Source organism: Populus nigra, chromosome 12, assembly GCF_951802175.1.
Source record: "Populus nigra chromosome 12, ddPopNigr1.1, whole genome shotgun sequence".
Taxonomy (NCBI): domain Eukaryota; kingdom Viridiplantae; phylum Streptophyta; class Magnoliopsida; order Malpighiales; family Salicaceae; genus Populus; species Populus nigra.
Window position 1 is genome coordinate 7,041,841 of NC_084863.1, and position 14,165 is coordinate 7,056,005.

Below are 14,165 nucleotides of genomic sequence, written 5' to 3' on the forward strand. Positions count from 1 at the left end.
TGTGCTTATGTGATAAAAGATTTAGAGGCATTGAGATTTCTAAATAACAATCACAAAATAAATTAAAATAAAAAGGTGGTTTGGAACAGTGCTAATTACTATTTACACATTTTTAATGTACTATGGATTAGAGCAGCGATATTGTTTTTTTTATTTTTTTATTTATTTTTCAATTGATTGAATCCTTTAATTGCAAAATTAATAGCCAAACACTTCGTATTTGTTGGCTAGGGATAAAATTGAAAGAAGAAAAACTAACTTAAAAAATGAACTGGAACTAGATGGTGTTTTTAAAGTTAGTGTGAAAAGTACAATTTAGTCTTTTAATTTTTAAAATTAAATCCTTTTGTCTTTTATGTTTTTATAAATTCAGTTGGTATAAAATTTTATTTTTATTATTCTTTTAGTTCCTAGATTGTTAAAGAGAGAATTTCATTGCATTCCAACACAGAGAGAAAGCTGTTTTCACAAATCTCAACTACTATATTGGTTAATCCATGAGTTTTATTTGATAAAAATAATCTGATAGTAGTTTTTTAAAACCTCAATATCATCTAAAATAGTAAATCGAAGTCGAGGAAGAAAAATGTAACCTAGTTTGTTTTCATGTTTGGGGACTTTTTTAGATTTTTTAAGTTGATAAATCGGTTTTTAGGTATTTTAACGGTATTTATGAGGTGTTTTTTTTTAGTTAAAATGGGTTACAAAATAGGTTTTTCTTAGTTAAATCATAAACTCAAAAGACTATTATTCATTAATGCTAGAGTTAGAAATATTAACACTAGGATTAATAATAAAGTTGAACCTTAATATTCACTTGTGGTAAAGCTAGGAATAATAGACCTTTCGCAAGCAATATTTACCAATGCTCGTGTTGAAAATATTTTAATTAGTTGAATATTCATTAATGTTAGAGTCTAAAAATATTATAGGTGTCATCCAGAGGCGGAGCCAAAAGATAAAATTAGGGGGGGCAAGATTTCAGTTGTGTTATTATTTTAACTAAAATCATATAAATTAGCTGGAAAAACAATTTTCTTGCAGGGGCCCCAACCCCTGCTTGCCACCCCCTGTCTCCGCCTCTGGTGTCATCAATAACATAACACAATAAACCCTTAGCAATTTAAGATAAAATAGTAATGTATTTTACTTCAGGTATGACACTTTAGTTTCCTTTAGTAAAACCAATCTTGTAACATAGAATCTTTGCAAACTATTTAGAATTTTTTAGTGATTATATATTAGATGACGACTTCTTATTATACTTTTCTTCATCAAAAGAATAAAATGCTAGATATCTAATTTTTTCCTCTTCTTTTTTCAAAGGTCACCATGATATTGGATAGCGACGATCATAATAAAAATAGAAAGCATGAAACAATGATAATATCAAATGACATCACATTGGACCTATAGGCCATAAACACCATAATTGAACCATGTCCTAACTCGAAAACCTAGGGGCTTTAAACCAAATCTTGGATATAGTCTCGACCTCTCGAACTAGGTCTCAACTTGAACTCCAGATTCATGCTTATTTTTTACTTTTGAAACCCTATTTAACTCTCAAAATATATAATGAAAGTATTGGTGTTAACGATCCGGTTCGGTCTGGTTTTGACCATCCAAGCCAACTGAATTGGGAATAATAATTCTTAAAAAGTTAAACTGAATCAAACTCAAAATGTAGATAACTTGGGAGTTCTAGTTTCATACATCATTTAAAGAAACAAAAAAAAAAAATACAAAGTAAGAAAAATCCCGGAAACACCTACAAATTCAATAAGAAAATCTAAAACAAAACAAAAAAAACTCTCCATTTTTTCTGACAGATAAGTGGTGACTATGAAATGGCTTGCTCAGAGCTATGCCTTTATTTTGACTTGACAAGGATAAGACTTTTAAACCCAATAGCCAAAGACAAAATTCCCAAGTCGAATAGAAACCACCAGACAAATGACTCGCGCATAAATAATATAAATGGTTATTGCAATGGTTGTTGGAAGTGTCAGACCCACGTTACCATGAGCTTGGGTAATTATCAAAATCAGGCGTCTTGGGTTTGGCAGTTATGTCAAATCCATATTTTTTAGGTCTGATAAACATGTCAAACCCAAGTTATCTGGGTCTGGTAACCAAGTCAGATCCATGTGCCTGAGTCTAGTGATTATGCTAGACCCACGGTGCTTGGATATAGCGACCAAGCCAGCCTAAGGTGCCCGGGTCTGGCCACAACACTAGACCCACGACACCTGGGTTTGGCTACCACACCATATCCAGGCGTTTGGGTATGACACTCATGCCAGACCTGCGTGCTTGGGTATAGCATCAATGCCAGACTCAGGCTTCTTATAAGAGGACATTGTCATTATGGATTCACTTTTTTAATATTACGAATTTTTTTAACTAAGAAATGGAAAGATATGTTTGTGTTTATTATAATAAATTAAAAAATTATATTATTTAATAAATTAATTTTGAATGATAATTAAAGATAAGAGTAAAAAGTTAGTTTTCTCATGTAAAAAGTATAAGATAGATATAAATGCAAATATTTTATTTAGATTATCTTTTTTTTTATTTTATACATTTTTTTTTTATCTATCTTGAAGATTTACTATGGTTGCTAAATATATATTATTTTTCGTTCTTATAAATGCATAATACAAATATAACTCTTCAATTTTAAATTTAATAGGAAAATAAATTATGAATAAATTACAATAAAATAAACTTTTGGAGATACCAAACAAAAAATTTATTTTTAAATAATTAAACTAAATAATTTAAAAAATTAGATAGATGATATTAATTAAAAATCAAATTAAAAGGCCCTCTTCTCTTTCCCTTGGGTCTGATAGCAATACAAGACACACGTGTCTGACAATCATTTCCGAATATAAATAATAATTTATATGAAAATGGCATAAATACCCAAACATGCAGCCTTGTTACAGTTGAAACCCAATAGTAATTTCATATTTGAACTATTTCAATAAAAAAAAAAGATGGTGAAACTCCTGAACACATGCATATTCCTCTTTAGAGGCATGATTATATCTTTATTGTTTATTTTTTTTTGACAAGATAAAAGAAACTCCCAACTCTAAAGTTAAAATTTTGTTTTCAAAATGGCAAATCAGCATCTATATTGCAACCTAAAAAGCCTGAATAGATCATTTTATCTTTAAAAATGTATCCAATGAAAAAAACAACCCTACCTCTAACTACATACTTAACAAGTTTTTTTTGACAATGATAATTCTACAATTACACTGCTCCAATCTACAATAATCTATCTCTAGGTAAACAGTAATAGGGATATTGATTTAGTAAATGTTGTAATTGTAATTTATATCCCTTCTTCGAAACTTTGTTCCAAATCAAACCTTTTTTCTTCTCTACCTAATCCAATACTGAAGCTAAGGGAGAGTGGTCGAACCAAGACCAGCCTATTGGACAGCAAATCTTGTGATCGAATCTTCAATATCAAAAGTTAAGAGCAGCAAAACAAGCTAGCGACAAGGAATTACATCAGAGAGAAAGAGAGAGAGAGGTTAAGAGGGGTGGCGATTGAAACAAAAATAAAAGGGAAAAAGTGTCTTAGGGTTTAATTAAGTTTCTATTTATATCCTTTGTATTTTTAATTGGGTTAAATTTGGTTGAATTGGTTCAATTGATTTCAGTTTTGTGAAATCAAAATCCAACTGAATCAGTTGTTTTTTTTTTTTTTGTTTTTAACATAGTTTTAAAACCCGGCCAGGCCCGGCAAGTCGATCCGGGACCCGGGGCTGGAACCAGGCCGGGTTGAAGAAAAAACAAGAGAAGAAAAAACCCGGTATGACCCGGCGGGTTAACCTAGCAATAACCGGTTAAAAACCCGGTTGCAACCCGTTGACTTTTGTTTTTTTACTAAAACGACGTCGTTTTGATTTTTTTTAAAAAAAGAATTGACCCGGATGACCGGGTCAAAAGCCGGAATCCGGGTCTTGGACCGGGCCGCGTCTAAAAACTATGATTTTTAAATCATTTTCTTTTGTTTTTTCTACTAGTTCAGTATTTTTTGTTTTTTTGATTTTCTTGATTTGCTGGTTTTTTTAACACTCCTGAATGATACTATAAAAAATAAACAAGTTTTGCATCGAGGCTTGTGGGCCAGCGGTCCTGACAGGGCTTCCCTGTCTTTGCATCCTGAGTTCAAGTCTCAGTATACACGTCTGTCACTCCCACGGTACCTTACCTGTTTACTAAACTTGCAGGGTGTTTAGTAGATTCGGGAATTATTCATGTTGCGCATAAGCTGTCTCGAACACCGTGTTATATATATAAAAAAACAAGTTTTCATATCATGTTTTTAAATTTAAAAAACGAAAATAAAAAATAAGAAAAACGAAAACAATAGCAAACATCACTTCAAATTTCAGATGTGATCTGTTTCCTTTAAACCTGGTACGATTCAGTGTGTTTGGCATCACAAACCCACCAACGGAAATAAACAAAAGAAAAAACCAAACCAATTTTCTTAAAGAACGTAAAAAAGAAAAAGAAGAGAAGAAATCTCTTGAGGTTTCTCTTTCTCTCCCTACAAGATAAGAAAATTCTTTTTTACGAGACTCGAACACTCCTTGGTTGATAAGTCATAGAATCATCATGTGGCTAGAGATCGTCTGTGGTCTGATCGTTTACAAGTTGTGCAAATGCTTCTTCTCCGACGCTGACGACGTTTTAGAGGTCCAATCCTCTGACACCAATGCACTTTTCAACGTTGCTAACAAGTACGTACCTGTACCTGTCTGCATATAGTAATTTTCAAACTTGTTTTTTTTTCTTCTTTTTCTTAACATTAATCATCATCAAGAGCTAATTGGGTTTTTATTTTTGTTGTGTTTTTTCTTTGAATTGAAGGCTTGAAAAGCTATATGGAGGAAAGGTTTATGTAGGGCTCCGAATTCCGGATGCTGACACTGGTTCAAGGCAAAATATAGATATAGTTCTTGTCACCAAAGGGTAAATGAAAATTTTAAGATAAAATATGTTATGAAGGAACAACAAGAATTATTGTTTTGATTTGACTTTACAGTGAGGCAGTGGTGATTTCTGTCAAGAATTTCTCGGGATTTGTATCAATCAGTGGTGATGGCAGCTGGGTTTGTGAAGGCGAAGGGAGACACAAATCAGAGCGTCATCCTGATCCTGTAAGCTTTTCTTTATTTCTTTCTTGGATAGTTAATTACTCTGATATATGATTATAATAGCTTTCATGGTGCATTTTGTTGGTTTGAGTTTGTAAAACTGTTTTAACACCGAGGAAGAGACCTAGGACTGAATACCAATTGTACTTGGGATGGGAGAATTGGTGGGGAAAACTAGCAAGGCCATTGCCCCAAGAGGCCCAACATTGAACCTTTGTTGATATTTGCGGCAGGAGGGGTTAAGAAGGCGATTGATCCTTCTTTTGAAAATCTAACCATATAACCAAAATGGGATAAAAAATGCAGTTACTAGAGCTTACCTTCCTTTTCTCCCTGAATTATGGATTCCAATAGGCAGAAATAAATTCTCTTGGAAGAACTGGTGACTTTGAGGGATTGAATAAAAAACCAACTATTGCTGCCTGGTCCAATGTGTTTTTGTTTTCTGACAAAAAATGGAACAAGAAATTGTATTTAAGAATAGGTGAAGAATAAATACATTATAGAAAATGAGTTACTGTCCAAAGCTTTTGCAATGAACTATTACGAAAGCAACTATGCTCTAGACTCAACCCTAATGTATTTATTGCTCAACCCATGAGACACAAGCGTTGTTTTATTCAATGTTATACAGACAACACAATTAACTATGTCTTAAAATGAAAAGAAAAAATACAATAAAATCAGCAGATAAACTTCTTGATTGATTGCATAACAGTTGTACAGCAGCATCATTATATTTTTGTTAGTTTTGTTGTCATGATAAAAATATCTAATGCAACCAGCTGCTCTAGCATCTACAAGATCTTTAATCATTGGCATTGTATTTATTTCTATGCTTACAGTTTCATGTTCCTTTGCTATAGTTGCTTGGCAAGCTAATTTTTTGGTACTGCTATTGCTCCAAAATAATATCTTGTATATTTGTTTCTAGATACTTGTATTATAACAGAGTACGGATTTTTGACTCCAGTGCAAAAACATGAATTTGTTTTTGGCTACTGTTTGATCAGAATATTAATCTCTTTTTTCTCAGGTGGAGGAGACTAAAAAGCAAGCTTCAATTCTTGAATCATATCTTGAGCAAAGGGGAGTTGCTCTACCTGAAGGATATTTGTCTTGCAAAGTTGTACTTCCCAATCCTAAGTTGCAGTATGTGTTCAAAACATATGTATTATAAGCTGTGTAGTTTAGTTGACTCAAAATGAAAAACTAAATGATTGAAGTATATACCCAAATTGACATGCACACACACACACACACACACACACTCACACTTCTGACCTGATAAGGAGCAAGCCAGATGAAATTGTTTGTGCATTTGGTTATGTTTCTAATATTAAGCTTTTTTGAAAAGTCCTCTTGAATAAAGAAACAACAGTAATAAATTTCTAGATTGGACTCTTGTTTAGGTTTAAGTGGACTGGAAGAGTTTATAAATTGAGATTGCGCGAGTTAAAGTACCATTTTTGTTATTTGTAGCAACATAAGATTACAATATTGTCTTCCAGTGTGAAATACTTCTGTTCTCTGAAGTACGTTGTATTTCTGTTGTGCTCCTTGGTCTCTACCTGGACCCAATGAAAAAAATGGGACCACTTATTATGGACTTGTTGATTTTAAAACAGGTTGTTTCTGTCATACTTTTTCATTCATTAGTATTTGGATATACTTGTGTTTTCTTGTTTCTGAATCATCTCTTCGCAGTACAATCCATTCTGGCTATTTTCCACCCGAGGTTATAACCTATGACCAATGGGTACTGCTGAAACCTGAACCGAAAGGCCTATTTTCTGGTTGGATAAAGGGTGCCTTTCGTGGTGGAAAGAAGGAGATGCAGGAATCTATACATCAGAAACTCAACTTCACTCTCCGCACAGCTCCTATGTGGGACAGGTTTGCTACTCTGTGCCTAAGATTTTTATATTCCTGCTCTCTGGTTATGAGTGCATTCTTTCTGCATTGTTGTGTATTTGGTCAAAAAGTGATTTCCAGCAGCTTGGATTGACATCATTAAACATACCAGGTCCTTGTGAAAAAAAGAGGAAAGAAGAATATCTGGCTTTCAATATTTAATTATTTGTGTTATCAGTTCTTTGATGCTTTCTGGGCCAAGATTGTCAAGTAGGGACTAGGGAACTAGAAAAGTACAAAGAGAGGTGGTCTTCAACAGTAATCATTCTAAATGTTCTACTGGTTCACAAATTGCTAGATTCCACACCCTATGATTTCATAGGCTCATTGAACACTGGTTAAACGGATGCCTGAGCCAGGAACATTGTTGCGATGAAGCTGATTGTGTGTACTGTGTCCCTAAGAAAGGAGGTGAATTTGAGTTCTTAAGGTGGTCTGTTTTTTACGCTGTTATTCTACTGTTACCTCGACAGGTCCCTTCCCATTCATCCATGTTGAAGCCATAAACTAACTTCAATTCTCATCAGTTTGATTTTGCTGTGAGTTATGCTAAGCTGTGATTTACACTTGACACAAAACAACTATTTCCAATTCTATGCAGGTTGGAGCTTAAGGGTAATAAATATGTCCTAGGAGAATTTCTGGAGTTTAAAGGAAAACAAGAAGATATCATGGCTTTGAGGAACATCAAAAGATCGAAAGTTAGTCGTTTGATCATTCAAAAGACGAGCATGTTTGGACTAGGTAATCACTCCAACATTTGCTCTACTTTGCTTTTTATGGAAACAATATTGATTGTTAATGATTTTTTTTTTCAAAAAGGAACCTGAGATAATTGCATAAAGATTAGTGTGCTAGAAATACGAGTTTTTAGATGTAAACTTTTCTTTAGTTTTCAGGGCTCTTCAATTGATTGGCAAATCCTGGATTCTCCTCAACCGTAACATCTAATGAATAGCTTCTTTTATGGTATCATCAAGGAAATAGGATATTGTCCAAATTCGAGCATACCTGTAAATAGAAGGATTTCCTAAATGTCCATATTTGAGACCTGGCCAACCCAGGGCTTGGATTGATTTGGACTGAAGAAAAAATAGAATGAGTGACCCGACTTGGCCTGGTCAAAAACCCGAGTTGAACCACGACTCGACTGTCTGGGGTAAAACCTGACCCTCAACTTGTTGATTTTTTTTTTTAAAAAACTTTTTTGGTTGAAAATGTCATTGTTTTGATTTTTGTTTTTAAAAAAGATTTTTAGGGGGTCTACTCGGATTGACCCTCCTGACCTATGATCCCGGCCTTGCATTAGTTTTATAACTATGATAAAAACTTCTTTTGAGGAATGGACCAGACCCGATCATTTCTCAAGAACAATAGCTAAAGGAGCTAATACAATCACTTTTTCAAGGGTGGCTTCTTTTAGGCAAACCTCCTAGCTGTCTCTGCATCCTTATTTCCTTGCTCACGATTTTGGTAGAGATACCATTGGTTTGGAAGAGATCTCCAGAAAAGTCTTTAGTGCTTATTTTAGCCAACTCTTCATCTTTCTATAGTGAATTCAAGTCATTAGGAGCCTTTTTCCTAGCCTGTGCTAAATTGACAAGGCAAACCCTTCCTCCCTTGGAAGGCTTTCAGGGAAAAAGATTATTATGAACAAAACTAGTGGATCTCCCTCTTCTCTTCTCATTCTTTCAATTGAGTGACTTCACTTTTGAATAGAGTGAGACCTAGCCCTTCTACTTCTAAGTCTTTTGACCTCTTATTAACAATTGAGCTAAGCTAATTGGAACCTGTATCTTAGCATCTCCTCCTTTCACAAGGGATTTGTTCTGCTCCTCCCTGGAAGAGTGATTTCTTACCTCTCTTTTGGGTCATGGATAGCTTCGATGACTGGACTTCTCATCCTTTTGCATCTGCCCTTAGTTACAATCAAAGTTGAGGACAAGCACTACTTTGAAAAGGTCTTGTCATGTACTAAAATGGACTTTTTGATTCCAAAGCACTTCACTCTTGTCCACATCCAAACTGAATCCTTTTCATGTCTTCCAAGTGCATGTAGCATATTGCCTAGCTTTGAGCATACCTGTAAATAAGAGGATTTCCTAAATGTTTTAACTTTATAATGAAACCCTGTTAAAGAGTTGCTTAATATTTGCATTATTAAACCAATTAGATGTAATTGTTCGAATTTCATGTGACCTAATTTCCTAGAAACTTAAAATTTTGAAGCTTTTTGAAGTGAAAAGAATGAAACTGGAGCAAATGATGATTACATGTCAGTGTAGCTATCCCCAAATGTAGAAGGTAGAAGGTTAGGGTTGTGGTGATGGTGAGACTTAGGTTGGGTGCAATATAGATGAATTTGATATAGTAGTATGATGATGTAGTAGTAGATGGGAAGGCAGATTAGAAGGTTGAAGATGTAGGCCAAAGTCTGCTGCCCTTTCTATATCCTTTGAAATGTGTGTTAACATGAAATGTGGAGCATGTAGTAACCAAGAAAAAATGGAATGCAGGATAGAAAAGAAAAGAACCTTAAGGTTATCTAGATTAGAGCTAGAGCTAGAGCCAGTGTGTTGATTTTTAGTGCCTCAATGTTTGCATCAGATCTGCATTTATTTTCATAGGAAGCATAAAATCAACAAAGATATAATGGAAAATACTAACTTCTCTTGTTGGTGTAAAGCCTAGCACCATCTAAGATATATGATCCAAAAGGCAATGATGATATGCAGAAATTTCTTCAATATTCTTTGCATTATAATGTTTGCATCATTTCATTAATGCTCAAGTTTTTTAATTCTTGAGGAGTTTAAGAAGAGTCCAAGACACATAAATCAAGCATAACTTTTAATCGAACTATTGAATCAAGTTGAAATTTTGACAGAAGATTTTAAAAGCCATGTTTTCTATTAGGTTAAAATTTCATGATGATTGGAGATCAGAAAAGCTTGCAAATCAGGCTCAGAAGTTATTGTGTGAGATTGTTTTTATTTACCTTTTTTATTTGAATTCTTTCTTTATTTAGATTAGGACTTTCAATTTGATTAGTACTTTACTATTTAGAAATTATAATGCTAGATGGATTTTATTAATTATGCGAGTTTTAATTAGGAATAATTTTCTATAAATGATTTTAGTTTTAATTAAGAATCTTTTCCTATATGGATTTTAGATCTAACAAATATAAATATAAATTTCTGGTTTATTTTGAGAACATTCATATTATTCAAACGTTTTATAAAAAATCAAAGATTTTCTCTAATTCCTCAATAGTGTTAGGGCTGTAGCCTTAAGACTTGAGAACCCTAGTTTTTATCCATGCTATATGCCATGTCAATTGGTATCAGAGTATGTTGGCCTCTTTAATGGACGAAGACGGTAGCAACCCACTTTGTGGTGCAGGAGTGGAGGCCCTCCAAGGTGCTATGAGGGCTCCGAAGCATATACTAGATTGTTTTGCACTAGTTCTTGAACATATAATGGATCATTCGGAGCAAACCATAATAGGTCTAGCTTGGCTAATAGGTAACACAAATAGGGATTGTGAAAAGGAGATGAACATTTTTATTTCAATAAGATTCCTTGTTATAAAAATGTATGGCTTGTCACTTACAAACTTTCTTGTGGTGCTAGAGAATGGTAGTTTGAAGTTCTAGGATATAGAGCTTGTACGGGTAAACCTTTAACTCCATCATGGAAAGATTTGAGACAATCATTAATTTTGAAGTCTATACAAAATAATTATGAAGACATTTTATATTGGGTAGATAAGCAAATAGATTGTTATTATTTGCTTTTCGTTCAGCCTTCTCGAATAGAAAGGAAGAAAAATATGGAGGAAGTGTCGTCTCTTCAAAGCAGACATTTTCAACATCACCTCTTTGATAAAAACAACACTACTGCAACTACTACTCTACCTGTCAATGTTTCATCAACCAATGGTGAAGAAGAAATCTAGAAAGCTCAGAAATTAGTATCTTGTAGTGATTTTGAAGATATTGCAAATACGGACATGAAAGACATGGTAATTTTTGGCAATTCTTCTAAAGATATTATGAAAGATTCTTGAAGTTTCTTTATATACAAAGGTTGTAGTATTGAAAGTCATAGATGATTATGAGGTCGAGTTTGAAGAAAAAGAATGTGTGAAGGAACCAAGTGGATTTCATAGGATCGAAAAATATAATTAAATATGGATTTTTTTCTTAGCATGAATGTATCATAAATTAAATTTTGAACTTTATAGATCAAAGACATGTTATTTCATGAATATGTTGGCTATAATGCTATATTTGAAGTATTTGTTCTTTTGGAGTGGAATGGTTCAGAGGGCGAGTTTTCCTTAAGTAGAGGGGACTATCATGGGGAAATCTCTTTAATATTCTTGACATAGTAATTTTTATTGTATTAATTCATTAATGATTAAGAATTTTAGGTTTTGAGGAGTTTAAGAAGACTTTAAGATGTAGTTTGGTGGATCAAACTAAAATTTTGATAGATGATTTGGAAGGCCTTGTTTTTTATCAGGTTAAAATTTCATGATGATCAAAGAACAGAAAAGCCAAAAGCTTTCAAATAAGGTTTGGAAGTTATTGTGTGAAATTGTTTTTATTTATTTTGTTGTATTTGGATTCTTTTTTATATTTAGATTAGGATTTTCGATTTAATTAGTATTTTACTATTTAGAAATACTAATACTTATAAGGATTTTAAGTCTATATAATTTAAACAAAGATGTCTAGTTTAACATTTAGATTATTAAGATTTTTTTATAAAAAAATCAAAGATTTTCTCCAATTCCACAATAGTGATAGGGTTATAACCTTCGAGCTTGAGAACCATAATTTTTTTTCATGCTATAATTATTTAGAAATTTTGGTTTAGAATTAAATAAAACAAACTGTAAAATGCCATCTGAGTACTCTTAAAAATTCCAGTAGGAACTTACTAATGACATAAATTGATCCAGACAAGCTAAGACCAACACTCACAGGATTGTAAATAGTTTTGTGCTATAGTACTGCTGTTGTATGATGAGTAGTGAGTTCGTAAACAATCTCATACCAAGAGACCATTAAGTATTGTGGTAGTTTCTGCCTTTTATTTTGGTTCCATGTATAATTGGGTTTTAAATCTTGTTTTTGTAAAAGCTAAAATAACATGTTTTTTATTTATAAAACCTGTTTTTTATTTATTTTGCATGCAAAAATCTATTTCAGAATAGTTTTAACTCAATATGTTTTTTTTTTCTAAATTACAACCGCAAAAACTATCATTATATTAAACACACGACACTATAACTCATGTTATCAGGCTTGCTTAACACTCACACCCCACCAAAACAATGTTTTTATTTAACTGTTCTTTTTTGTACTTCCTCTGTAACCTATTATAGTAACCAAAGCTCTATAATGCATTTGTAATTTTTATGTCGAACAAGCACACCTTCGGACAACCTGTATGCCCTTTTGCTTGGTTTTGCCTTTCCACTTATCTGTTCAAACTCAATGAACACCTGCAGCCAATTCAAAGCTCCAGGTTTTGTACTCTGGCCGTGATTATCGAAGTGAAGGGGCTTCAGCTTCTGAGTGGAAGGAAGAAACCGTAAGATCAAGTACAGAGGTTCTGTTTCAGGCAGAGAACTCCGCTAAAGTCCGCAAATTCAAGCTTTCTTCAATTATCTCCATGTCACTAAGTGCCTAAACATGCTCATGCTGAATACAAATTATGCATTGCTGTGGAAGCTATAGGTCATAGGCTATGATGTCACCTTATGACTGCCTTCTTACGTGGAAGTGGAAAATTATTAAGTTTTGATGTATGTACAGGGGAGGAGATAGATGGGAAAGTAATGGAAGATCAATAGTGAAGAAAATAAGTCAACTTGACTCGTCACTGTTAATTTTAGCTGCACATTCTTTCCGGGGTGTTTATTTTTAGCTGCAGCACCTGTTTGGAAATGCCGGGGTGGGGCTCCGTGATTTCACCCGTGTTTCCAAATATGTCTGTAATTCTTTCCTAGTTTTTCTTTTTTATCAAATGAAATTGATTTTCAATAAAAACTAAAGACTTTGTTATAGTTTTACTGCATCGATGTGCTCCGAAAAATGACTTCACTGCTTCATTGTCCTTTGCAAGTTATGGAAATTGTGCGGTAGATTTCAGTTTACCAACCCGTTCATCCATGGACCAGGTCAATGATGTGTGAATCCATGGAAGTGTTGGTAAACTAAATCCGTATAGGATTACTGTGCAGTGACTATGTTAACAATATGCTCCGTAGGAAACTCATCACGCTGCTCCCTCTGTTCTTAACAATCTCTCATTGCTACGTTCCCATGGCTACGTTTCATCACAATCCACATCAAAAACTAGAATTTGCCGACAGGTTTCAGAGCTAGTCTCACGCGCTGTGTTGTCTTCATCATCAAGAATTCATGGTTTTATTTTTTTCTTCTTTTAAAAAGAAAAAATTCCCTTGGGATATGACGTTAATAAGTGGCATAATACAGTAATTGAACTATCTATCAGAATATAATGATCAAAGAAAGACAACTAACCTAAACTAATGAGGAATCAAGAACATTCGTTGTCTGTCAGAATGATTGAACACCCGAAAGCACAAGCAGTTCTTGATCAATATACAAATAAAATAAGAAAATAGAGGGAGAAATATATAGAAAAAAAAACTTCGAGTTCATGCTGATCTCCTAGCTGAGACGCCATTAATGTTGTTTTCTTGATGCTAATAAGAGAAGGATTAATGAAAGAAATTTGGAGAGAACTAATTTTTCGATGGTAGAATTGTTTCGGTGGTTCCAAGAAGTTAAAATCAGTAATAAAAATTGAGAATTATTCAATTAAGCCCTTAATTGAATTAATAAAACCTTCCATCCTTTTCCGCCTTCAAATCAATCTAAGAACCGACACCAACAGCTCCTAGAAACCTTTCAATCACAAACCCTAATGCAAAACAACCCTTTACCATCCATCACAAAATATGAACAAACAATCCCTAATCCGTCTAAATTCAAACTAACAGCCCTGGTTCATCAT

The 14,165-nt window shown here is 33.5% G+C and overlaps 1 protein-coding gene across 1 annotated transcript; it reads left to right on the forward strand.

The window, feature by feature from the left end:
• The first annotated feature begins 4,435 nt into the window (after positions 1-4,435).
• On the forward strand, positions 4,436-13,194 carry LOC133670045 (uncharacterized). The gene is made up of 7 exons (XM_062090453.1): positions 4,436-4,775; positions 4,906-5,007; positions 5,081-5,195; positions 6,229-6,344; positions 6,900-7,088; positions 7,708-7,850; positions 12,631-13,194. The coding sequence occupies exons 1-7, from the start codon at positions 4,651-4,653 to the stop codon at positions 12,810-12,812; spliced, it is 972 nt and encodes a 323-aa protein (XP_061946437.1). The 5' UTR covers positions 4,436-4,650; the 3' UTR covers positions 12,813-13,194.
• Positions 13,195-14,165: the final 971 nt, after the last annotated feature.

Bases quoted from the DNA above. Each gene is read 5' to 3' on its own strand.
- LOC133670045 (XM_062090453.1), top strand. From the start codon at position 4,651: ATGTGGCTAGAGATCGTCTGTGGTCTGATCGTTTACAAGTTGTGCAAA. The intron at 4,776-4,905 runs GTACGTACCTGT...TTTGAATTGAAG, and splicing joins CTTTTCAACGTTGCTAACAA to GCTTGAAAAGCTATATGGAG. The intron at 5,196-6,228 runs GTAAGCTTTTCT...CTTTTTTCTCAG, and splicing joins CAGAGCGTCATCCTGATCCT to GTGGAGGAGACTAAAAAGCA.